Below are 24107 nucleotides of genomic sequence, written 5' to 3' on the forward strand. Positions count from 1 at the left end.
GTTCCAATGGAAAATTTTCCACCCTCCCTATGTTTCAAAGGAACCAAGATCCATTATGTAGTTTTTAGACTACCTGTGGTTTTGGTAGGTACTCACTGAGGTAATCACCAATTAAGCTTTTTTTTTTTTTTTTTTGTAAGTCTTAGAATTCTTCTTCACCAAGAAGTTGTTTCTGGTAGTTTCTGTCTACCAGCTCCTCCCCTTGCCCCCCTGCTTGAAGTGGAAGCCCAAATGTAACTTGTACAAGAAGCCTGCACCAGACAGGACTGGTGTCTGCTTCAAGGACAACACACCTCCCATTTCCACCTTCAGAGTCCATCTAAAAACTTGTACAATCCATCCTTACTCTTTCATCAAAGTATACACTTGCTAATTGCAAAAAATTATTCCCTTGGGAACATGACAGATGCAAAAAAGAAACAGGTACTGGTCCAAACAAGACTCCATCTTCCATGTATTGTTTTACAATTTTCTTCTTCCCTGACCCTTCATAATGCACATCTCCTTGTGTTCTCTAACACCCACTGCCTTACACCTCACAAAACGTCTTCCTAGTTGATCATGTGATTTCAGTGGCTGTGACTCCAAGGACAAAGTAATAAGCATCAAATTAAAACAAGCATAAAAAAGAATTGAGACCAGCACATTTTTAAGCTTAAAAATATGAACTTTTACCTCAGTTGTAATGCTACTGGCAGCTGTATTCCAATTTTCCAGCAAAATGGTGTAAGCTGGTTAGCAAAGCAGAAACGAACTGTAACTTCAACAGATTTCAGAAAGTTGTCATAGAAGCATGTACTGTTAAAGAGAGCCCAGGTTTCTAAATTCCAAGACAACTGAACTTGAGCATTTCAAGTTTACTCTCATAGTTTAGAACCAGAACAAACCATGTCCAAACTACATGTTCAAATTTTTATAAAAATTAAGGTTTAACATTTATTTTACATCTAGCTTTCCACATCCATGTGGGGACAGGGAATCAGAATGTACATAACTATAAGCAGTGCAAAAGTGGTGCCAGTGAGAAGTCACAGATGCACAATAAAGTGATAGTACAAGACTAGAGAAAATGAAGCTATGGATGTTAAGAATGGAGACCAAAAAGATTAAACAAGGAAAAATATGAAGGAAGAGGGAAGGAAAGAGTCAGGTGTTTAATAATGCCCTTGTTGCTGAAAGATAAACTAATGGCACAAGACAATGTTTCTTGTAGAACAGAAATCCAATAGCAATGAGTCTTTATTCACGTTTAGTCACCTGACATGAAGAAAGTGTCTGTTGCATTAATATAGTCATCAATGTAAATGGCAGCATGGCTGAACAAGTCCTTTTCAATGGTAACAAACATCCCACATAGTAAAGTCACTTCAACACACCCTCATGACAATTCCCACATCAAAACAGTACTTTATTTTATAATTTTTTTGCCTCATCATTACCCCCACATTAAGATCGTTCAGTTGTCAAGTGTACAAGGTGAAGAAAAAGATTCTCAGTCAGCAAACACAGGTGCATCAGGAAGTATCTCCACAATACACCACTTCAGATCTGCTGAGTCCCAAGTCCATCCTTGAACACTGGGCTCCCAGCACCAAGTGCAGCCCCCTACTATGGCTACACGACTATGTTAGCTTATTAATTCTGCATCCACCAGGCCGAGCAATGTGCCAACCTGCAACAGACTGAGCATTAGAACTGAAAATGGCAGAAGAGTCACTCAATTGAACTTTACATCATTATTTGATGTTAAACAACGAGGCAAATGCCAACAGTATATACAAAAACCAGCTTTGCTTTTACAAAAGATTTTGTTTCCCATATTGATTAATCCAGGCAGCTAACTCATTGGTTTATGCAACTTTATTGAAGAAAATAAATCAATTACTAGTAGAGCTATTAGTTGATCACTCATCCATTGACAACTTGCATCATTTATTCAGTGCTATATTAAACAGTGTTTTGGAAGACAGATTAACTAATAGCTCCAAGCCTCCTAACAAAATTTAAATGAATTACAAAAATGTTCTTAAACCCTATTCTGGAATACAAGGGATGTTTGACTTCCAATTTCCATTCTCTGTAAAACAAGAACTGGTCATTCCTTTATTGACATGCATAAGATACATCACATTTTCTGTTCTGCTGATGCTATAGATTCAGTACCAATTCTCCAGACACATCAGTTATGAGCAAAAGTATATAATAAAACCTCAGTTCTCTAACACTGGAAGGTTTGGAACAAGATGGATGTTGCTACAGCAATGTTACTTCTTTGATGGGAGAAAACTGAACATCCATCTCCCCTCCCCCCTTCAGGTGTTATCTTCAGTATCTGTTAGAGCAGTGAGGAATGTTTGTTTTTAATCTCATAACCAAGTTAGAATGAAGACATTGGCCACATAATACACATGCTCCATTAAAAAAAAAATTCTGAATCTTGGGCAATTGTTCTTGTGTAACTACTTTACAGATTCTAAAAGCAGTTATTGTCCAAAGCTGGAAGAACTAAAGTCTTCTCAGATGAGCATGTGCATGAATGGAAGGAGGTAAACAAAAAAATAAAAAAGATGAGGTCTGATAGGGGAGCAGCCGGATAAGAAAATCAAAAAAGGAACAGTAATTTAAAGTTTATTCCAGCTATAATGCAGGTTATTCTGACTTTAAGGTAGCATCACATGGCATACTTCTGAGTCCATTCCCGAGATATTCTGTTGTACCTGCAGACAAAACCAGGAACTGAATTAACATCAGCATGAAAATGACAATTTCCTAAACGGTTTATGATGAAATATGATTTTATTCCCATCTCTCCATTCTCTTTACACTGTGAGAAGTCTCTCTCTGTACCAAGACATACTTGAACTCAAAAAATAGAACAATTCCCTCCCTACACCAATTAGGATAGATATTCTCTAGTTTTTAGGAAAAGCCTTAAAGTCAAGACAAGAAAATTTGCTAGAAGTCTGAATGAGAAGAAAGAGACTATCTGGGATGGAATAAACAAGGCAAGTATATCATTTGCATATTGTTCTTAGGTTAAGATTACAGTATATATCCCATGCCATAAGTAAAGATTATTTGGTTAATAATGTCACTGGATACAAAATGTCAAATTTCCAATTTTAAAGAAAAACAACACAAAGCATTTCATTGCACTGAATATTCTTTTCACACAAATATACTGCTCAAAATTTTAAGACTATTTAAAGTACACTACTTCCACAGGAACTGAGCTGACAATTAGTTAACACTTAACTCCATGCTTGTCAGTAAGAAGTTAATAATTAACTATACAAGCAGAACATATCCTATACATTTCTGAGCTTATATGTGGAAGACAGACACTGCTGATTAAAGATAATTGAAATTTGCATTGTCTGAATTCACTCATGTCTATATATGAGGTCTTGCTACAGGGCGTCACTTTGAACCAAATTCTGACAAAATCAAGTAAAATACTTACCAGAACAAATTGACAACGTGGCTCAGAACTCAGTAATTACTTCATACTAACTTTTTTTTTTGACCATGCAAGAGTAGTATCTGTGAGAAATAGTGACTAGCCAATACATTACATACTAACCACAGATCAAGCTGTTAAATTTCCACGTTCAGTAACTGGTGCATCCATTATCTGTTAGTTAATCCAGTGCCTTAGAGCATGCAGCACCCAAGTGCTGACAAATTTCCATTTCGTTAAATGCACCATAATTTGCAAATATTCTTACCCTACAGCATAGCGTATTTCTCTGTCCACTCTCTTGCTAACCTATTGTACCTAATTGGACAAATATATTTAGCATTAATATATATAAACCCCCCAAAATCTGCTTCATAGAATTCTATCTGTGCAAAACGTTAAAGATACCTAAGGAAAATAAAGTTGTTACAACACAGATGGGGAAGAAAGTGCTGCTGACCATTTCCAAGGAAAGAACCAAAATTTAAGGTCAAACTGCTGCCGAACAAAGGCATCAAAACAACAAAAAGCTGTCTTTTCCTCATTATGAAGATCGAACTAGATTTATGCATGGTAAGCAAAAAAAAAAAGGCAATATATATACCGTAAAATACTTCCATGCACGTGAGAAAAAGTCTCTTTTACCCACAACGTCAAAGATGCTAAGCTCCTCTGTTTTTAAATTATTCACTATTCACTTCTTTGACACACAAGTTTTCTCTATCTCAGATCTTCACAAAAGGCTCACAGAACACAACTGCTGTCTGGCAATGAACTCTTACAGTCTGTTAAAATACCAGTCTTGCACACTTCTGTACTTACTTGTCTCTGTCTGTTTTATAGATACGTGCAATCTCTGGCACTAGTGGGTCGTCTGGATTTGGATCACATAACAGTGAACAAATGGATAAGAGAACTGCGAAAAAAAAAAAGGATTCTCAACAGCAAAAGAGGAATGGCAAGCTCAGAAACAATGGAGCATAGATCTTTACATTAGCACAATGTCATCACAGGACAGAACCTAGAAAGTATTTTCCTGATAAACTATCAATACAAATTCATAACTCATCTTAAGTAAAAAGCCCAGACTAACTTAAAGGTTTGTAAGAACTGTTTGCTTCCTACTTCCCAATACTGACAGCTGTCAGTACACACACGAGAACAGCACTGTTGTCCCCTGCATTATGATGTAACATAGCAGCCAACAAAAGCACATTATGTACTCTGATGAACAGCATGTCCATGGTTCTTATCAATAAAAGTAGAAAATTCTCAAATTTAAGTTTTTAGTTTTTAAATCAGACTGAATTCTTTATTTGTTGTACATAAGGCAAGAATATCCTGGTCTGCACTGATAAAACTACACAGATGTTGTAAATAACTCAGTAACACTGTTGTAGGCAACTATGAGGACTTCATCTTCTACTCTTACAGAAGCTTTAGAAGAAAACAGTGAAGCATTGAAATGTAGGGAATCCACATTTAAATAACAACTGACTGTTTGACAGACAGGAATTACAAGTTTTATAGACAAAAGGGCACTTTGAGGGATCTTTTGAAGCCACAGTGACCAGTGGCTTTGAGGCAAAACAATTAGATCATCATGAAAATATTTGAGAATTATCTGTTATTTACTGTAGTAAAATAAGGAAAGCCACAAATCTTCTCTTGCAACACAACATCAATTTATCATGAAGTAGGATCAGTAAACTTAGTTCATTAGGTAATGCAGTGCAATGCCAGTGCAATGTGGTAGAAAGCAGTATGTATCAATAACAGATTTATTCATCTACCACAGATATGCCAGTAGAACTATGCGCTTAACTCTAGGCAGGATGAAAAAAATTATGCAAATTTCAGTATTAAAAACTGACTTGAAATTAAGCTTTCATTTAATGTGCAAGTGTATCTACATGGGCAGCTCCAAACTAGCAATTTCTTAGCATTAGCTCAAACACCCCAACACAGACCTATTTCAATTCAAATACCAGCAAATTCCTCTGGGCCCAAGCTGGTAAACTCTGCTAGGAATACTGAAGCAAGTAAATGGCCAGACAAGGCCTTAAACAGCCATATATGAGAAAGTGTTAGAAAAAAAATCCATTAAAAATGCAGTATCATCAAACTGGCAAAACACAGGCTTGAATGAGGAAGGTTAAGTTAAGGGAAAATCAAAAAGATGGGTAAGAACTTAGCACAGTCAAAGCTAAAAGCACAGTATTTAGCACAAGATGGAAAAAATTCTCTTTCACAAAAGTTACCTTTAGAAATAGTTAAAGCAGGAGACCACTGTGATCTTAGAATATCAAGACAAATGCTGCCATTACTGTTAATATTTGGATGATAAATTCTTGTTGTAAATGCAACCTGCAACAAAAACAAAGAAAAGAGGAGTGCATTTGGGTCTTTGACAATAACTGCACCCGTTCTGCTCAGTCAAGCTATCGGTCAATTCCATTTACTCTAAAAGAAAAGGATTAAGCAATTAAACTGCATCAAATTCAGTGAAATGCACCCAAGCCACAAACTTCGAGTCTCCCACTACCAGGCACCATTTCAAACAGAGAGAGGGCAAATATGAATGTTTTAATCCCAACTGCCTTTGATGAAGACACCCAACAGCAGTGCCTAAACCCCAGTCACACTGTGGTCACAGAGCTAAGGAACTTCCAACAGTTACTACAGTAACTCCAAGGGTATGCCTTCCTATTGACTGAAAATTGGAAGACAAAGCTAGTGGCTGATAAAGCTACCAAAAAAAGAGTATGTTTTGCAATTACTGCCAAACTCTTAACAAATAACCCCTTCACTTGATTTTAGGCACTCAGCAAGTAAATCCTTACCCATAGTGTCACATTCCTACACACCAATCCAACAGCTACACTAATACTTGACAGTCCCCTCAGCAAGAATTCTATTATAGTAACACAAAGCTAATGAAGTTTTCCTATCAATTCAGAAAACCAGAAATGAACCCAAATATTTTAAGACATTCGGAATTCACACACATGGATTTGCTCGTAAAGAATATGCTAACACACCCAATTCCTGTGGTAGCCAGAATGGGACCCAGACATCTGACAGACGGTAATAAAGCCTGAAAAGAAATGACAACTTGACAATACTACATTACAGAGGCTGGCAACTTCTGTCCTGTACTGCTCTTTAAAAAGCACAAATTTCACAAATGACATGGCAATACTTACCTTAGGTGGTTTGAATGGGTAGTCTGTGGGAAAGTGAATTGTCAAGAAGAATACACCACCCTGATATGGACTGTCGTTCTGTCAAAGCAAACAAGTAATTCTCCTATTATGATCTTTAGGACTAAATATCACTGAAGATCTTGTTTTTAAATAAATGGAGAGGAAACTTGTTTAAACCAAAATGTTTAATCCACTAATACAAGTGAGACATAATTAAAATTCAATTCTTACTTCCTACTGTAAGTAATACAGAACACATACACGTCACTTTCTGTGTGGATCTCTCCAAGCTAATGCATCACAAAACCCAGTGGCTCTGACAATCCACTCAGGACTACAGGGCAAAAGCATTTGAATGATTCTAAGACAGCTCCAAGAAGTAAAGTTAACAGAGTGGGGTGTCCCATCAGATTCAAAACCTTCCAGTTTTGTGTTTCGAGCTTGTTTGTTGTGACCACCCAAGTTTAGAGTGGCCGCAGACTCCCATGCCCTCCTAAATTCTGTCCATAGCTTCAGCCCTGCAGAAAACCTGTGAATACACAGCTAGACCCCTGTTCCTTGAAAAAAAACCCAAAAAGACCCCAACAAAAAAATCTCAACTACCCATCCTACCAGCACAACCAAACAGACAGAAGAATAATCATAATTCAAGTGAATTTTTTATCTCTTTCTGTAATAGAAATCTACTGTGAGAGAGTATTTCACATTTCCCTGCTCCAAGGAAAGAATTACTGGGATAATTAATTCAGGTGTCAACTATAAGCAGTAAAGCAAAATGTGGAAGTAAAAAAGATGATAGTAAGGAGAAGAAAAAACTGGAGTGACTAAACAGGGATTGTGTAAGTTAGTAGTTACAAGAAGAAAGAAGCAAAAGGTTTTAAACTCAACTAAATTTCTGAAATAAAGCTAACATTGTTTAACCTGAAGAATACTTTGCTGTTAATTCTGGACTCAGGGCTAGGGAAAATGAATTTGAGGCATACACAGTACAATTCTGCATTATTTGTAAACTGAATTCTCATCTTAATTGCAAAAAACATTTTACCAATGTTAGGAAATAACTATGTATTACTTAAATACCAGAAAATGAAAATCTGCAACACAAGACAGGGTAATCAAACCCTCAACATATAGGTTATACCCTATCCTGTCTCTGATGAAATCTAGCGATCAAGATATAACCTCTTGTATTTGGTCAATAAGTACCATATGAGGCCTTAAGGAGCCAAAAAATACCAACCCTTTCACTGGACATGTTCTGGGGATACATTTTATCAATTACAGGAACTCCTCTCTAAAATGTGTTAAAACAAAGCACACTCTCATACACCTATCCAGGAAAATCACCAGGTGAAGACCAGATGACTGGGTCTACAATCCCTGTCTGTTATTAAAGGCAGCACCACAGCAGCACTACAACTACTAACACCACACTGACACACTTCTGTCAGGATACTGCCCAGTCTGGAAACAGGAACGGAGACCTTCTGACACCACGAAAACCACATGGGGAAAAAAGGAGCTGTACATTATTGAACCACAAGGGAAAACTAAAAATAATAATCCAAATTTAAATTCAACCAATGCTTAATACCTCGTGACCATGCAGACACCAGACACATAAAATCAGCATACCCAGTGTAGTGCACAACACTCCTTGCCATTTAAGTATGAATATAGCTATTGAACAATTCTATCTTTTTGAGGTACCTAGTTACAATCAATGACGAGCAGGTACTTTGGGATGAAGAGACATTTTTCAGTCCAGTGAACTTATAATAGCTACCTCCTAATAACACACTTGTAGCTATATATAAAGCAAGGGTAATTCAGCATCACTGATATTTAATGCCTACTTTGTAGCCTTTCTGAAGGCTTGTCTTCACAAGTTACAGATTTTGTCTTTTAAATACAGATAACCAGAAAACTCCAGATGTGAACTGCTTCCAGGCTGTTTTCAACAAAAGCAAACATTTGGCTTCCTTAATGAGGAAAAAGTCCCATTCAGGTTTCAGCTGCTTAGTGAACATTCAACACTGACCTTTTTTTCTCCAGTCATAACTGAAACCTCCCATTTCAGTGATTATTCCCTCTTCTATTCTTTCAAGTATTCAAGATCTCAGCATTACACCAGACTAAATAAGGACTCCCTAAGATCCACACAAAAACATCCCCACTAATTCCTGACAGTAGTACCAGGTCCTAGTAAAAAGTTCATGCTAGATTAAAACTTTAGAAAAAATTAAATGCAAACAAAGTTTCAAGATATTTAGTAATAATACCTAACATTGCTCCAGAGATTATTTCAACTGAAATATGCATCCTTGTAAAAACACCGCAACAAGAAAATAACTGGTGGGCTTTTTCCCCTCCCTCATTTTCCTTTATTGTAATGAAGACCTCTAGAGCTTAAGTCAGATAAGGGGAGCTAACAAAAGTAAACCAAAAACCCCAGAGTATTCTCCTCAGTAGGAACTACTCATTTAATATTACATCACAAGAATTAGAATACTTACAGGTCCCATAATTGTGGCTTGCCAATGAAACACTACAAAAGAAAAACTCCGCATTATTATCTAGGCATGAAATGCTTTGAGTCAGAACAAAACACAAAACTTAAAGTTACTTACTGTCATCTCCAACGGGACCTGCTGAACACTGTGCTGGAGGATCACGGGCTAAGTCACTAAGTTCCTTTAAGAAAACAAAAACAAAAATAATAATTTTCACTTCATGTCTAGCAAAACTCTTTACAGTTTTTCCATATACAAACACAGAAGAATGTGCAATTAACAACTCTTATGAACCACTATATCAGTATCAAAAATGTTTGTAACAGACTAAGGAGCACCAAAACCACCTATGACTACAATGACTATGCCTTTCCAAATACATGTCACTACTGTGAAAACACTCCTGCTGAAGGAAAAAGCAGAACACAAAGCCTTAAGCTGGCAAAGTCTAATCACTTCTTGATTGAGATTTACAAGGATTCAGTCTAGAGAAGCCTGAAGTGGAAGGAGAGAAACCTGTTGATGAGTCTTCATGAAACAGGAAGCACTCTGTATGTAACATCTGACATTAGAATTAAGAACAGCAAGAAAAAAACCCACAGAAACTTGGTTTCACTTTACCCACTACCTGCATCAAGGATGTACCTCACAAAGATCAAAACAGACAAGAAAATTCAAGAGGCTTAAAAGTGCTGTAATCAGGCAAAATACCTGCATTTTTTATTTTAAACTTTGCATTTAAGACAAGACTGTGCCTTTAAAATTAAAAATTACTGAACTGCAGAAACAGTTCTCTCCCTCCCCCATTACAGAAACAGACATTTCAGATGGAGGATTCCTTGTGCAGTAACAGTACTGCTGTGAGGAAACAAAGAAGCTCTCCATTAAATTGTTTTAATGTTCCACAAGTCACTTGTTTGGACAGTGTCTTAAAATTAAATTTACACTTTCAGTTAAAGCATGTAACAATCACATTCTTTCTCCCCTGCTCTCCCTTGGCTCTAAAAAGGGCTTCAAGAGCTTCTACAGATAAATCTGTACTTGTCAAGGTATCTAGAAGTCTTGAGAAAAGGCAAAATATTCAGCCCCTCTTTCACAAATTAACAGTTTCACAGAAGTTGTTGTTTTTTTTTTTTCTCCTGGAAGTCTATACAAGCCATTCAACCAGGAACTTTGTCAGACATTTAAGAAAGCCAGGCATACCTATTATGCTGGAAACATATGCATATTTGGACCAGACAGCTAACTCTTGCCTGGGAAGATCCTAATGGACATCCTTTAAGTTTCAAAAATTCTGCACTCCATAAAAATTTACTAATTATAAGCCAACACAAAACGAGGAAAAAACCCCAGCTTATGTTTCTTGTAACATAAAACACCTTGTTCTTTGGTGAGATGATAGCTCCTGCAAACACAGAAAGAATAACACCACTTGAACATGTGCAAGTCTATACACTAAAAAAAACCCAATCACAACCAGCCATCCCCACCAAACAACAAAACCACATCACCCAAAGCCCACAACAATCCCCTTCCCTCCAAAAACCAAGAAAATTTAGTCCCAGGCTTCCCCTCCTTACATGTGTTAATTCTGATGAATTTTCAGGTTAATAATATTTCCATTTTGCACTGGCATCAAACTGTTTTACAAAATGAAACCGTATCGGCTTTGATAAGCAATGGCACAACGAAGTTAATAATAGCACAGCTCATTTCACTGCTGCTGTTTGTAGAAGTGTGGGAAACAGCTCTTTCCAGATCATCACAGTACATGCATTTAGAATGCATTTTGCTACACTCTCCAGATATTACTGGGGGGCCTGATGACAGACTTATTTCTACCATTAAATAGCACTTCTTAGGTCCATATGTTGTTCATTATCATCCAGAAAAATTTGTTAACTTAGATTTATGCTATCCATGTAATGGCAAACAATAAATGTAGTAGAAACTTCTGATAGAAAGGGTTTTTTTTTAATTTTCAGGGCATTTTTTTCCATTTAACAAATATAGCACATTTTGTTAATCAGGCTTATTTCTCATCAAAAATATTTTCCAGTTCTAAGAATGATCAATCGTTTCCAAAATCTGAGAGGAAAAAAGATATCATGTCCCTTGAAGTAAGCTATAGCAAATAGAATAAGCAGAAAGACGCAAATGTTATTATTTTAATACAGTTGTACAGTTATTAGTGGATTTATTTAATAGTGGAAGTACATTTAGATCCTCAAGGTTTTTTTAAAACTCTCACAGGGACTAAGAACTATGAGAAGGCTCTTCATGCCATTTATGAAAATTATAAAATTGAGTAGTAGCATGAAGACAAAGATGAGAAAAGATCAGCATAAAGTGGACTGTCAGAGATATGAACTTTAGACTAGTGAGGTCTTCAAAAGGTATTACTATCTTCAGAGAAACAAGAATTCAGTACTCAAGATAAAAATAGATACCTTACCACAGCAGGAAAACTGGTAATTCAACATCAATAATTCAACCAGGAAAAGTAATTGCAGATGCAAGACATAAATTAAATTTAGTAAGTTCCAGCGATACATCTGTGCAAAAAACCCTTTGGTAATACAAAGAAGATTTTAAAGCTGAAATAAATGAGATTCAATATTCCAGGCTCCAATAATTTAAAAATTTATGTCTATACTCCTTTTAACTACGTGAGCTGCTCAAGATAACAAAGTAGCAGTGAACAAAACATGACTAAAGGACTAAAGTTTTGTCTGGTCTAAAACACCTCGGTAAAAAAAAAACCACCCTGTGCTAACAAAGCAGTTCAATATACAGATAATTCTGGGAACAAATGATACACCAGTTGGCATTTCACCCACAGAGCAAGTAATTCACCCACTAAATTTGGGGAAAAAAAGCTGAGGTGGCATATGCTCTTGTGTTTGCTTCTCTGGGGTACTATGGTCAGAAGAGTTTGCAGTAAAGCTGTTTACTTCAGCAGCATGTGAAGGGCTGTGGAAGAACTTGGGCAAACATGAAGCAAACCCTGGTTCACGGTAACACCAGACCTACTTCATCTCTCTGAGTGACATTTCACATCTACACAAAAAGGAGGGCTTTTTACAATAAGGGAGTGGAAAATTCTGAGTAACTTTAAAAAGCACGTCCTTCTGAAAGCTACAATTCTACTGAACACAACAGGCAAACTGGAATAACTGGAAATTGAACAAGCAGAGGCACGTGGGCTGTGAGATCTGGAGTGCAGTTGAAGCACTTCGTTTAAGGAATGGAAGGAACTTTTTTTTTTAAAGCTTCCCACTCAGCAATATAAATACAAATGTACTTTCTTTCTCAGCTTAGCAATCAAGAGTAACAATTCTGTAATAAATAAGTACTGCATCTAGTATTTTTACATATAAGAGCTTTCTGCTTCTCATATTCCTTCTACCATACCTACTTCTCCAACTTTGCTTCTTTTTGTCAACATGGTTTCAGTAGTGCTTTCCCTTTCTCGAGAGGTATTAAACTTCCAAATTTTCTTAAAAATCCCCAAAATAGAACCCACATTTTCCTGGAATCACTTGTTACAGTTTTCACTTTAGAGGCAGCTTTAAAGAAAAACCCAAAACAAAACTCCCAAGCAGCAAATGTGAAAGACTACATAGAAACAATAACCCAAATTTGGTGAGGAGCATCATGCTATGCACCTATTGGAAAAGATTAGTCTCGAATTACAACCGTGGCCAGCAGTCTCTCTCACTGCCAGAGGTTTCCGGTGCAGCTCCAGCATGTCACCGTTTCTGTGTCCCAGTTTCCAAATATAAAGTGTGATAGTTCCTACCTCTCCACAAGGATGACTAGTCACTTAGCATTTTACAGACTAGAACACTGTTAAAAGACTAAGCACCAATGCTACTGTTACAGGACAATAGCAATGTAACACAGACAAGGAGCAATACATGCACAATTCTGCAACAGAGTTTTGGAAAACAGAGATCAATAGAAATAAAACAGCAGTACCCATCACTGCAACAGACAGATCTGCACTAACACAAATTCAGCACTTTGTTCTCTGCCAGTTTCACATTACATTTTTAGCAAGATTCAGTTTTACTGGTGAAACAGCCCCATTTTTTATCTCCTCCCTTCTCTTTCACTATATATTTATCAGAAACCTAACAAAAAGCCACAAACCAGTACTTTCAAGCAAAAAATGCTGCTAAAAAAGCTAACTAACCTGCTTGTTTTGCAGCAATATAATTGTAACTAACACAGAAAATATGGCTTAAACTTCAAGTGAGGATTCAAAACTTTGACATGTGAATGCGAATGCAGGACTATGATCCTATAATAAAATCAGAGTATCTTTCTTTTCTTGACAGAAAAGTTGCTAAAAAAATCCCTTAAACAACTCCCCTCTTAAAAGATTATAGAAGCCATTTAAAGAATGAAGAAACTAATTTAAAGACTGACAAAGGATATCTCATCCAAATATGCATGAACAAGAAAACAGAAGTTTTCAGGACCCAGAAAATTCTGTAAGAGATGACAGCCTGGTGCCTACCAAGCTGCCTTCTTGCAAGGTACCAAATAAAGCAGCATCTGTAACTTTCTCTCCCCATTTATCAGATTCCATAGTCCCTGTGGCACTACTACGTTTTTTTAGTTTAAGCTGGAAATAGCCAGGCCATACTTTTAATGATTGTAACAGCTGACATAAACACAGTGACAGTAGATGACTCCAACCAGAATGACTGAAGATTGTCCTCCACAGGCCTTAATTCACAGTTATATTTAATATTAGTTCATAGCACAGGTATTTGTTAAAATTACATATTGCAGCTTTCTGGTTTGTACTCAAGAAAGCCTAGAGGGGTTAATTTAGAGGGGTTTGCCTTAAATTTCCAGAAGATAACTTGGAGGACATGAAAGGTGATATGCAGTTAAATCAGAAGTTAAAAAAAAAAAAAAAAAAAAAATCAACAAACCACAACACAAAAAACCCAAACAAACCTCGATGCACACATACAAAAAAACCTACCCCCAACCCAAAAAAAATTCCCCAATCCAACTAAAAAAGAACAAAGAGAAAAAAGAACGCTTAGGCCAATCAAAAAATCAACATTTATTAACTTGACTGCTTGTCTAATGATGTGTTAAACAGGATATTTCAAACTCTAGGCAACCAAAAATTATCACTGCATTAGTCTTACTCATTAGCTCACAACTGAAAACAGCTTTAAAGAAGGAAGGATTGGAAGCAGCTATAAAGGGAGGGGAAGAACATTTAAGCCTGTTGGAAGATTAAGTGTCAAGCAGTGAAGAACTACTGCCTCATCCCACACACCTGCATTTGAAACATTCGTTTCAACATGGAAATTAATTACACCTGAAAGCAGAAAATAGCAGTTTGTAAGGACACTGAATGTGGATTTCTAAACTGAGTAAGAAAGCAATGGCATAATAGACATCACACAAAAAACGTAACCAGCAGAAAATTATCTGTTTCAAACAAGCTGGCCTTTTGGTAAAAAATAAATTGATAAAAGCAATGTGTAATGGCAGTGCAGAAAAGATACAGAAAGACATAGGTTCCTCTGATTAAAAAAGGGCATTAGAGCAACTATGCAGAGAAAACACATGAAAAGCAGTCAGAAAAAACAGCAAGGACAATGAACACAGAAAGGTTTTTAAGAAACCCAAAACACAACTAGCAATGTAACAGTTGTGATTCTCCCTCTTTTGGTTATTCTGCTTCTATTTTTCATGGTTTTTCCTTCAGTCCTTAGTACTGGATTTTTCAGCCTACACTCCACAGATTGTATAGTGTCTAGCTGTAATACCATCGTGGTATAATAAAAGATAAACATTGAAATATTCATGTTTTAAGCCTCACAGTCAAGGAAGGAAAAAATGCCAGACTGCTGTGCCACTGTAATTAAATCACTCAGTGTACCTGGACTGTGATATAAACTACTCAGGTGACTACCTACTATCTCTTCAAAGAAACTACCTTTCAGTACACCAGCCCTTCGTGAATGAGAGTATTGTCTACAGCTGTTCTCATCTGCTCTGAGATCTGGAAGGTGTACAATACAGGCAATAGTTTTTGGGAAATTTCAGAGTTACTGCAACTAAAATGGTTCTCCGTTTATTCCAATGTTTTGCAAAGTAGTTGGACAGATCCAAATGGAAAAGGAAAGCAGTTACAGACTTTGCTTTCCTGGTCACTCCCTAAAGGCTTTCAGAAAAAAAATTTAAAAAAAGGTGGCAACTACACACCTGTAGTTGTGCTTTGAACTCAAAAGTATAGTTTGTTTCCCCTAAAGTAACCAAAACCCCAAAAGCTGTCTTACTCAAGATGAAGAAAATCTGACTGCTTAACACACACAAATTCTGAGGTATTTTAACAATTACCATTCCCTGAAAACAGCAGAGCTTATTAAAACACTCCTATGCTCAGTGTAGGATGAGCACTGTATACATTGGCTGAAGTACATTGAAGGGGCAAGTGTGAAGTGAAGCACTGGTTAACTACTGACTAATACAGTGACAGTTGGGTATTTTAATTTGGCCATTTCCAAGCTTTTGAATATCGGACACTGAAACTTTGCATGCCTTTTCCCTTGAGAGTTTTTTCCTGCAAGAACCACAGTAATCTTTGGTTCTGTAACCCAGAACTACAATGCAGCCCTCAAAGAAGAGGGTAACTGGTATAAACAAAGGCCACACAAGAAACACCAAGATGCACCTTGCTAAATGAAACAGAATGACTGGGAAACAAAGGGACAGGTGAAATTCAGTACAGACAAATGTAAACTGATGCAGGTGGAAAGAAGTTTATACTCTAAGTAAGGCACTCTGTCCTGATGCCTACCTCTCAGAAATGCAATTTAGGCATTGTGCTAGACATTTTCACACAAATGCTGGCTTAATATTCCTTAGATGCTGGAATTTGGCGGTATTATGCAAGAGCCTCCTAACATGCTGCCCTTCAGTTTGTTGAGGGCACAGTAACTTAGAGCAGCATTTGACACATAACCAGAAGCGGCACCTGTACACCCTGCGCTCCATGAGACAGAAGAGTCCCAGAGTTTGCCAAGACTAGACAAACAACAACTTTGGAGACTGGCAGTGTGCAGGACAAGTTTTTGTAGAAATGACAAGTGGCCTCAATAGGGCATAACATCAGTCAGTCTGCATTTTCTAAAAAGCTGCAAGAATTCTCCATGTTCTCAAAAAAACAAGGACAGTGTAACAAAAAGTTATCAAATTAGTATTCTAACAAGCAATACCATGTCTGTAATCAGCATGGTGAATTCACTGTTTAGCAGTAGCTTGATATATTAATTTATTAATTAACCAAACAAACTCTGGAAATCAGCTCTCCAAATCAACTCTCCTTTTAAAAAACTGTCTTGACTTCCACCAGTCCATATTTTGTATGAATACAAAGATGTACGTGAAAGTTATTACAATATACCATAGGCATGTATTCTACGGACACAACTATGTGGGATTGACTATACTGCCTTACCTACAGCATACAATTACCCTCTTGTATTATGCTATTTCTGAAACTACCCTTCATAATCGTTCTAAGGGCCTCTCTATAGCATTAGGTACAGTTACACACAAAATCAACTCACACCAAGACAACTAAACCAACTACCATCAGAACAAAATTCAAAACTATCTGGAGTACAACTGCTCTTACAGCTGAGATCCACCTCAGCTATCTAGAGAACAGTCATGTACAGAAGGATCTTAAAAAATAAATGAGGGAAGTTTTTTTTTAAAAAAAGTTTCAAAGCACCTTTATGCAGACTGCATCCTGTAGTAGGGGAATAGAAGGGGGTTTTGCTCATGGGACAAACAGTAATTCAGGAGATCCTCTTATATTATTCAAGGGAAGATGAAGTTACAGCTAAGGCTAAAAGGAAAAACAAACTTTGCATTTATCTGATTTTTTGGCATTACTACTCAAGTAGGCCAACAAAGGTTGAGAAGTACTGCCTTTGAGCATTGCACTTATTTATATTGATTAGACATTTAGAAGAGCTCATAGAGGTGATGAACACCTGGCCAACCTAACTCTAGGTTACAGAGAAAGCTCACTATAAAGTTAACTGAATATTTAATACAATCTTCTTGCCTTCCCCATCAGAAAGCCCTAAAGCACTTCAGCTTCAGACTCTGGTGTCCAGATGCTTGTGGAGAGGTTTAAATGTTGGTCACCTTTTTCTACTGGGCCGTAACATTTGCAAAGCAGTCCACAATCCTCTCATCTTGTTTTAAGACCATAATAAAAACCCATCACAATTACAGTGGAAAAAACTGCAAGGGATCTGGAAGATATCTATTGTATCACACGTCTCAAAGGGATGATGTTCAGAACAAAGGCTTCCTTTACACAAAAATTTAATACTGAAGTTTACTGATGGTAAAAATCCCCCCATCTATTTAGCTTTCAGTCCTGAATCCTGCAATGCTCTATTTTCCAGTATTAAACCTTGTCTACATCCAAGTGTTTTACAAAGAGTTGCTAAAGGCATAAACATCAATTTAAACTTGTGAATGTAATTTTAACTAATTTTTTTTGCAAAGCTTCCCCGACAAGACTACCAAATTTAATCAGATCTGTGCCCTATTAGAAGACCAGTGAAGAGAAACTGGTTTTGTTGATTTTTTTAATCTCCTGCATTTTTCATTTAGAGTTTAACATATTAAATTTATATTCCAAAGTTTACAAAACTTTGTCAAGCATGTGCAACTCTACACAATTTAAAACTTTAAGACCAACTTGGCAAAAAGCAACCACATTTAAAAATGCACTACTGACTGCAGTTATATATATATAAAAACACACATTCACAGCGCTGCTTTCATTTCTTCATCTTTTTTCTGCACATTCTACTGTCAGGTTATTACATTGAATCAATCACAGGAAAGAATGCCTGTAACTCAGCCCTTCTAATGTAAGCTATAGCATCTTAGCCTAAAACCATCAACAGAAGTCAGCTTATTCTGAGAGATCAGACCTAATGCTGAAGTGCAGACCACAAGTTCCCATCTGCCAGCTCTGATGCATAGAGGAGAGACCTACACAAGAGCACAGGGCAGACAGTTAAAGTGGCAAAACCTTCACATTTGCAACATAAAAATTTATCAGGGATGACGTATCAATGCCCTAATCTGAATGACACAAAAGTTCAACCCTTTCCCACTCCACCTTACCACCTGTCACTTGACATCTCAGAGAAGGTTAAGAACCTCCATCCTCTCTCTCCTCCAACAGTTCAACCAAGTGGATGCAGAGAACACATCCACAGGTAGGAGATCACACTAGGCTGGAACTGGGCTCCACAAGGAACAGAAAGATGCCTTTGGCAAGAGGCAGTTCACTGCTCAGTGCCCAACAGCTGCTGCTTACAGCTGTTTCCATCCTTCTCCACTCCCTTACCATTAATTTTGAGCTCAGAGAAAAGCCTCAGAACTGGTTACAGACTGGGAGTTCCACATCAGGCCTTCTGTAGAAGAAACCCACACTAGCAATAACAGCAAAGGCACAGACTTACTTTCAAAACCAGAACTCTAAAAGCTGGAATGACTGTAAGAGCTGGCCACTCTTTCTACTCTGTATACATTATCCCACCTAAATCCTTGATATACTGGAGGACTCTTTCTGAAGTATGCAAGAAATACCCATCTAATGGAATATTGATCTCTGAAGTTCTGTAGATCACTTAAGTCAGATAACAATCCCCCATTCTCTTCCCACTCCAATGCACACATTTAAAGTTCTATGCTGAACAGGAACTTGTTTCACAAGTACCGTGTTCAATTAAGAAGAGAAATCTTTAAGTTATCGCAGTCCAAACTTTCTAGCTAAGGAAGGTTTTCCTCTCTCATAAAAAAATGACCAGTTCTTAAAACACATCCAATACTTTATTAATAAATGCTGGTCTTCAATACAGAGTACCAAACCTACCCAATTAAGAAACATTATTTCCATTTTAATGATATTAATTTCATAGTAGAATTGTCACTTCTTTTTGGATCAGCAAAATTTTAAACAGAATTTAAGTGATGACAGCTTTCATCTAATGCTAAATATTTTATTCTGACTTTAAAAAGACATTTAAGTTCTTCAATACTAGGGCCTCCCAAACTCCATTAGTGCAGCATCATGATTTAAAAACCAACCACTGCCTTCTGGCTCAATGTGACCTTCTTACCACCGAGTGCGATAGTTGTGCTGAATTACCCACCCAAGGCAGGGCCTTAGTTCTAGCCCTGGATATTCACAACAGTTTAGTGAAATTAAGTGAAAAAAGGTAATTCAATACCTAGAGAGAGCATTTTCAAAGGTTTAAAGCATTTCAACTAAGCTTACATCAACTGAATTTCATTAGCTAGCTAATCTTAACTTTCTGAGCCCCTAAACACACAAATCCAGACTTATTTCTAGACATTCATTCAAAGCATGAGTTCAATCATGTAACTTCCAACTTTGAGAAAGCCCAGTAAACAAAATCCAAGACTGCCCACAAAAGTGTTGTGGGTTTCATCCAGAGAAGAAAACTTAATTCCAACCAGCTTTATTATAGATTTTTTTTTAATTCAAACGAAGTTCAAAAGAAAAAAGTAGCAGTTTAAAAATAACGTAATAAGCAGGCTTTCCAACTCTTTGACTTTGGTTAAACTAATGCAGATTTCCATGCAGGCCTCACTGATGCACATTACACCTCATCTCTGAAAAATACTGTATTTCCAGGGTTAGCAGCATTTCTTACTATGGGCATCTGTAGAAGAGGGGTTAAAGTTACAATTAATTATACATATAGGAACTGTGCTGGAGGCTATAGCCTGAGGAAAATAGTTAATTCAGTCTCCACTCCACCAGTGTCAATGGAAGCCTTCTATCTGTACTTAAGTTGCAATAAATGGTTTTGCCACCTTCAGCCTTTAGCTTCCAGGATGCCAACTCCACTTAAGATTTTCTAATAAATTATTCCAATATAATGATGCTGGCTTGTGCTATGCTTAATCAAATGGCCATAAAACACAGCAGGCACAAGCTTTCTTAAGGATTACACAGATGAGACATTTCATGCATACATCTCCTGTATTAATTCTATTTTTAGCCTATCAAGATCACTTAGGCCACTTACACACAGTGATAAAATGGATGTGTACCAACGATGCAACATTTCCAAGTTTCCCAAATTTTATGCATTACTGATTCCCTACTCCTACATAAATGCTTCCCTGCTACCGGATCATCATCACCATTTGAAGCGGAAGCTCCAGCATGCTGTAGCAATTACAACAGGATGTGTTTTTAGCTGGCACCATTGACACTTCAGACCAAGACAATGTGCCACAGCATCCACCAAGCATTTAGATACATGCTCATAAATCAACACGAATTTCTCGATAATTCTAGTTTGGGGGTGGGGGGGGAGGACGACGACGACGGAAATTTCATCCTCAGGAAAGAAAACACTCAATTTTATGGGAAAAGAACTTGCTTGTTATCATAAAACAACTGCAAAGCAAGCCATATCAAGGACAGAGTTTTGCCAACTGAACACAAGCTGCCCCCAGAGCAGATGGCACTGATGCCTCGACAAACTCCAGCATAACAATAATCTTTCTGGGATTGGCTGTGTACCTGACAACTACTTCAGTCTGGGGAGTGCTTTACACAGGGTGTTCCAGAAGTAGACAACCCAACACATAAATACTCATTTACTTTCATTTTCAAATCAGAAGTAGAATTTGCCAGTTATGTCATGAAAGACATAACTTGGTTGCATTCTGAATAACAGACTTCAAATTAAAGATACACACACACTCTCTAACAGAGTCTCAAGTCTAGTTTACTAAATATAATGAAAAATGTTATTTTGCTTGATACATCAAGTCCACAAAGGGGGAGTCAACCAAACTGACTGAAAATATCTTCACTAGTACATTCAGGATGTCATCTGCTGCAGGAGACAACAAATTCTAGTCCTGACAAGTAATAGCACAAACTAAATCAGCTATGGTGATTACAATGTTCTGAGGTCCTGGTTTCTCTTTAGCCCGTTCTCATCTACTGCTAAAGACATACTACAAGGAAGCAAGGTCTGATCTGTGATTTTACAATTGGAAGACAGGGAATCCCAGCTTATCACTGACAATGCCATTCTCTCTGGGCTTTACTGGTTGACAGGATTAAAATTACTTCACAACCATTTTGTTACAGAACTGACCCTGCTGGTTTTTTTTTTATGTCAGCATCAGCCCCTGCAAACATTTCTACTGGAAACCAGTAGAGGAAAGAAAGCAACACACAAAGAATGGCTTCATTCCACAAATGAAGTTCATCTTCCAGGTTTGCAAATACAAAAATCAAAACTACAAACTCCATGTGAATTTAGAAGTCTATCTTGTAGTGTGGTGTGATTAAACTGATACAAAAACCCAAGCAGACACACACAGACCCAAAAAAGGAAGGCAAAAAGAAAAAACCCTAACTCAGCTATCTTCCCAATCCTAAATTCCTGCACTGGACAAAGTAAGAACCTTGCTACTACACAGCGCAATAGAGAGTAAGGACCAATACAAGACAAGAGTGTACACAACAGGCCAAAACGCTGAAGTCAGAGATGACTTATTGGCTCAAGAGTCACGCTGAATCGTTTCCAGGTTTTGACCACCAGATTACTACATAAGTGGGGGTTTGTCTTTGTTTACATTTGACAATAAATTCTTACCTGCAGCGCCTGAACGTGTTTCATAAGCATGAGCTGATGACAAAGCATACCAGGGAGTATCCTAGCTGTGTTTCAACTCAAGTGATATCATCCATAATACAGGGAACAAGTTTTGATGGCAGATTCAAAAGGAATTTTTTAAAAATTCTTGCCAGAGCACAGCCATAATTCAAAGACAATCCATTCAGCTAGCTACCCAGAATGGATGTAAAATTTTCGAGGATAACAGTACTATCCATTCACTAAAAACATTACAAAAAACGCTTGTTTTGTCTAAAATATAACCACAAGCACTGAGTGAAGTTAAAGCGAGACTAACAGGCGTCATGAAGTTTACACACTGTCTACAAAAGGTGTTTTGTGCACTGAAATTCACCGATTTCAGGACACACTGACGTTCTGCCATCTTGGCAGGCTATGAGATGACCAAGAAACTCCTCTGAGCTCCTGAAACACGTAAATGCTCCACGTAGCTCGCGTAAGAAGGAGCACAGACCAACAGCGACTTCCCGGTTCCGCAGCTGCGCTCCCAGCGCGTTTTGCCATTACATCCCAGCAATTCTCAAACCTGCCGACTAAACCTAAACCTACTTAGGAGCAACTTCATGCCGGGAGCCTTCTTACCCTGGGAGAGATTTAATAAAAAAACAACCGCCATCACAAAAAGAAAAAAAAAAAAAAAAAAGAAAACCAAACCAACAAACTTTCATCACCTCGGCATTTTTTCCGAGTTAGCCGCCGCGAAGTTGCTCCACCCGGCTCCGATTGTGCAACGGGGGGGAGGCGGCGGCGCGCAGCGCGCTCCCGGCCGGCGCGGGGGGAAGCGATTCCCGGACTGGCGATGGACTCCCGGGTGTCCGGAGGGCCCCGGGGCGGCGGAGAGGGGCGACTGCGGGGCGAGGGCAGCGCGGCGGTGGCTGCTCCGTGTGTCCGTGCCGCGTTATTGCGGAACGCGAGGGATCCCGGAAAGCGCCCGGGCCAGGCGGACCCGCCGCCATCTTACAATGCGGGAGAGAAGTTGCACAGCAGAGGGGAGAACCCGGCCGAGAGGCCCAGCTGCTGCCCCGGGCAGCGCCTCCATCGCGCCGAAACCCCTCGGCACACACGGGCCAGCACCATCCGGGCCGGCTTCGGCGGAAGGGCAGCGGCAGCGACCCCGGGCTGCGCTGACATCCGAGCGGCCCCGGGAGCTGCCTCTCTCCGACCTCCCCGGCCCCCGCCCTCAGGAAGGGGCCGGGGCCGAGCTCAGGCCCGGAGAGAGCAGCCTCGCAGCCCCAGCCGGGCCGCGGCCCCGCCGGAAGGAGCCGCCGCTTCCCGGCCTCTTCAGCCTCCGCCTCTCCCCCCCACCCCGTCTCCTCCAGGGGCGAGGGGGGGAGGAAAGCGATGGGGGAATGGAAAGAAAAAAACACCCAAAAAATAACAATAAAAAGAAGGGCGAAGCGGTGAAGGGGGGGGGGGGGGGGGGGACGGCGGCGGAGGAGGAGCCGCGGTGCTCACTCACCTTGTTGATGCGTTTCAGCGCCATTGTGTGCGTGCGAGTGCCGGGCCCGTCTACGCGCCGCGGTGACTCCGCGCTCCGCTCGGGGGGCCGGGAGGGAGGAGGAGGAGAAGGAGGAGGAGGAGGAGAACGGGGAGGAAGGCGGAGAGGGGGGAGGGGGCAGCTGCTCTTCTCCTTCCTCCGGAAACAGCCGGGGGGGCGCCCGCCCGGCCGGCCGCCCGAAGTCCTGCCTGCCTGCGGGCAGCGGGGCCGTGAGGCTGCCGGGGGAGCGCTCCGCCCGCCGCCGCCCGTCACGGCCGGGAGAGGGTGCGAAGTGCGGGGAGAGCCGAGAGGCGTCGCCCGCCCAGGGAAGAGCGAGAGAGGAAGGGCGAGAGAGCCCCGCGCTGCCGCCGCTGGCCAGGCCCGGACGCCGCGGGAGGGAGGGAGGCGGGGCCGGGCCCGGCACGCCGCCGCCAACGGCTCCCGGGGGCGGGGCCGAGGGGCGGGGCCAAGGGCGAACGGGCGGGGCAGGGGAAGGAAGGTTCTGGGGCTGCCCGCGGGCGCCGCTGCCTCGGGACCGCTGTGCGGCTCTTCCTGCCCGCGGCTCCTGGGGGTTGCGGCGGCTCCGGAGCTCGGCGGACCCCGGGGCTCGGTGGCGGCCGAGCACCGCTGACGGCGAGTCCCGCCCCGCCCGCCTCCCCGCGAAATGGCGGCAGCGGCCGG

General features: G+C 39.7%; 1 protein-coding gene across 1 annotated transcript; it reads right to left on the reverse strand.

The window, feature by feature from the left end:
- Window positions 1-1221: 1221 nt before the first annotated feature.
- On the reverse strand, window positions 1222-24065 carry UBE2D3 (ubiquitin conjugating enzyme E2 D3). Its single transcript, XM_053940370.1, has 7 exons — window positions 23409-24065; window positions 9297-9360; window positions 9183-9214; window positions 6667-6744; window positions 5722-5827; window positions 4283-4376; window positions 1222-2717 (listed from the first exon to the last, which is right to left on the reverse strand). Exons 1-7 carry the CDS (start codon window positions 23430-23432, stop codon window positions 2672-2674), a joined length of 444 nt encoding a protein of 147 aa, XP_053796345.1. The 5' UTR covers window positions 23433-24065; the 3' UTR covers window positions 1222-2671.
- Window positions 24066-24107: the final 42 nt, after the last annotated feature.

This window comes from Vidua chalybeata, chromosome 4, assembly GCF_026979565.1.
Source record: "Vidua chalybeata isolate OUT-0048 chromosome 4, bVidCha1 merged haplotype, whole genome shotgun sequence".
In the NCBI taxonomy this organism is placed as follows: domain Eukaryota; kingdom Metazoa; phylum Chordata; class Aves; order Passeriformes; family Viduidae; genus Vidua; species Vidua chalybeata.

What these genes read in the sequence shown, in the direction of transcription:
- UBE2D3 (XM_053940370.1), bottom strand. Translation starts at nt 23,432, where the DNA reads ATGGCGCTGAAACGCATCAACAAG. An exon ending in CGCTGAAACGCATCAACAAG is followed by an intron (nt 9,361 to 23,408) that starts GTGAGTGAGCAC and finishes GTTTTCTTAAAG; the next exon opens with GAACTTAGTGACTTAGCCCG. An exon ending in TGCTTTAACTATTTCTAAAG is followed by an intron (nt 4,377 to 5,721) that starts GTAACTTTTGTG and finishes TTTTTTTCGCAG; the next exon opens with TTCTCTTATCCATTTGTTCA.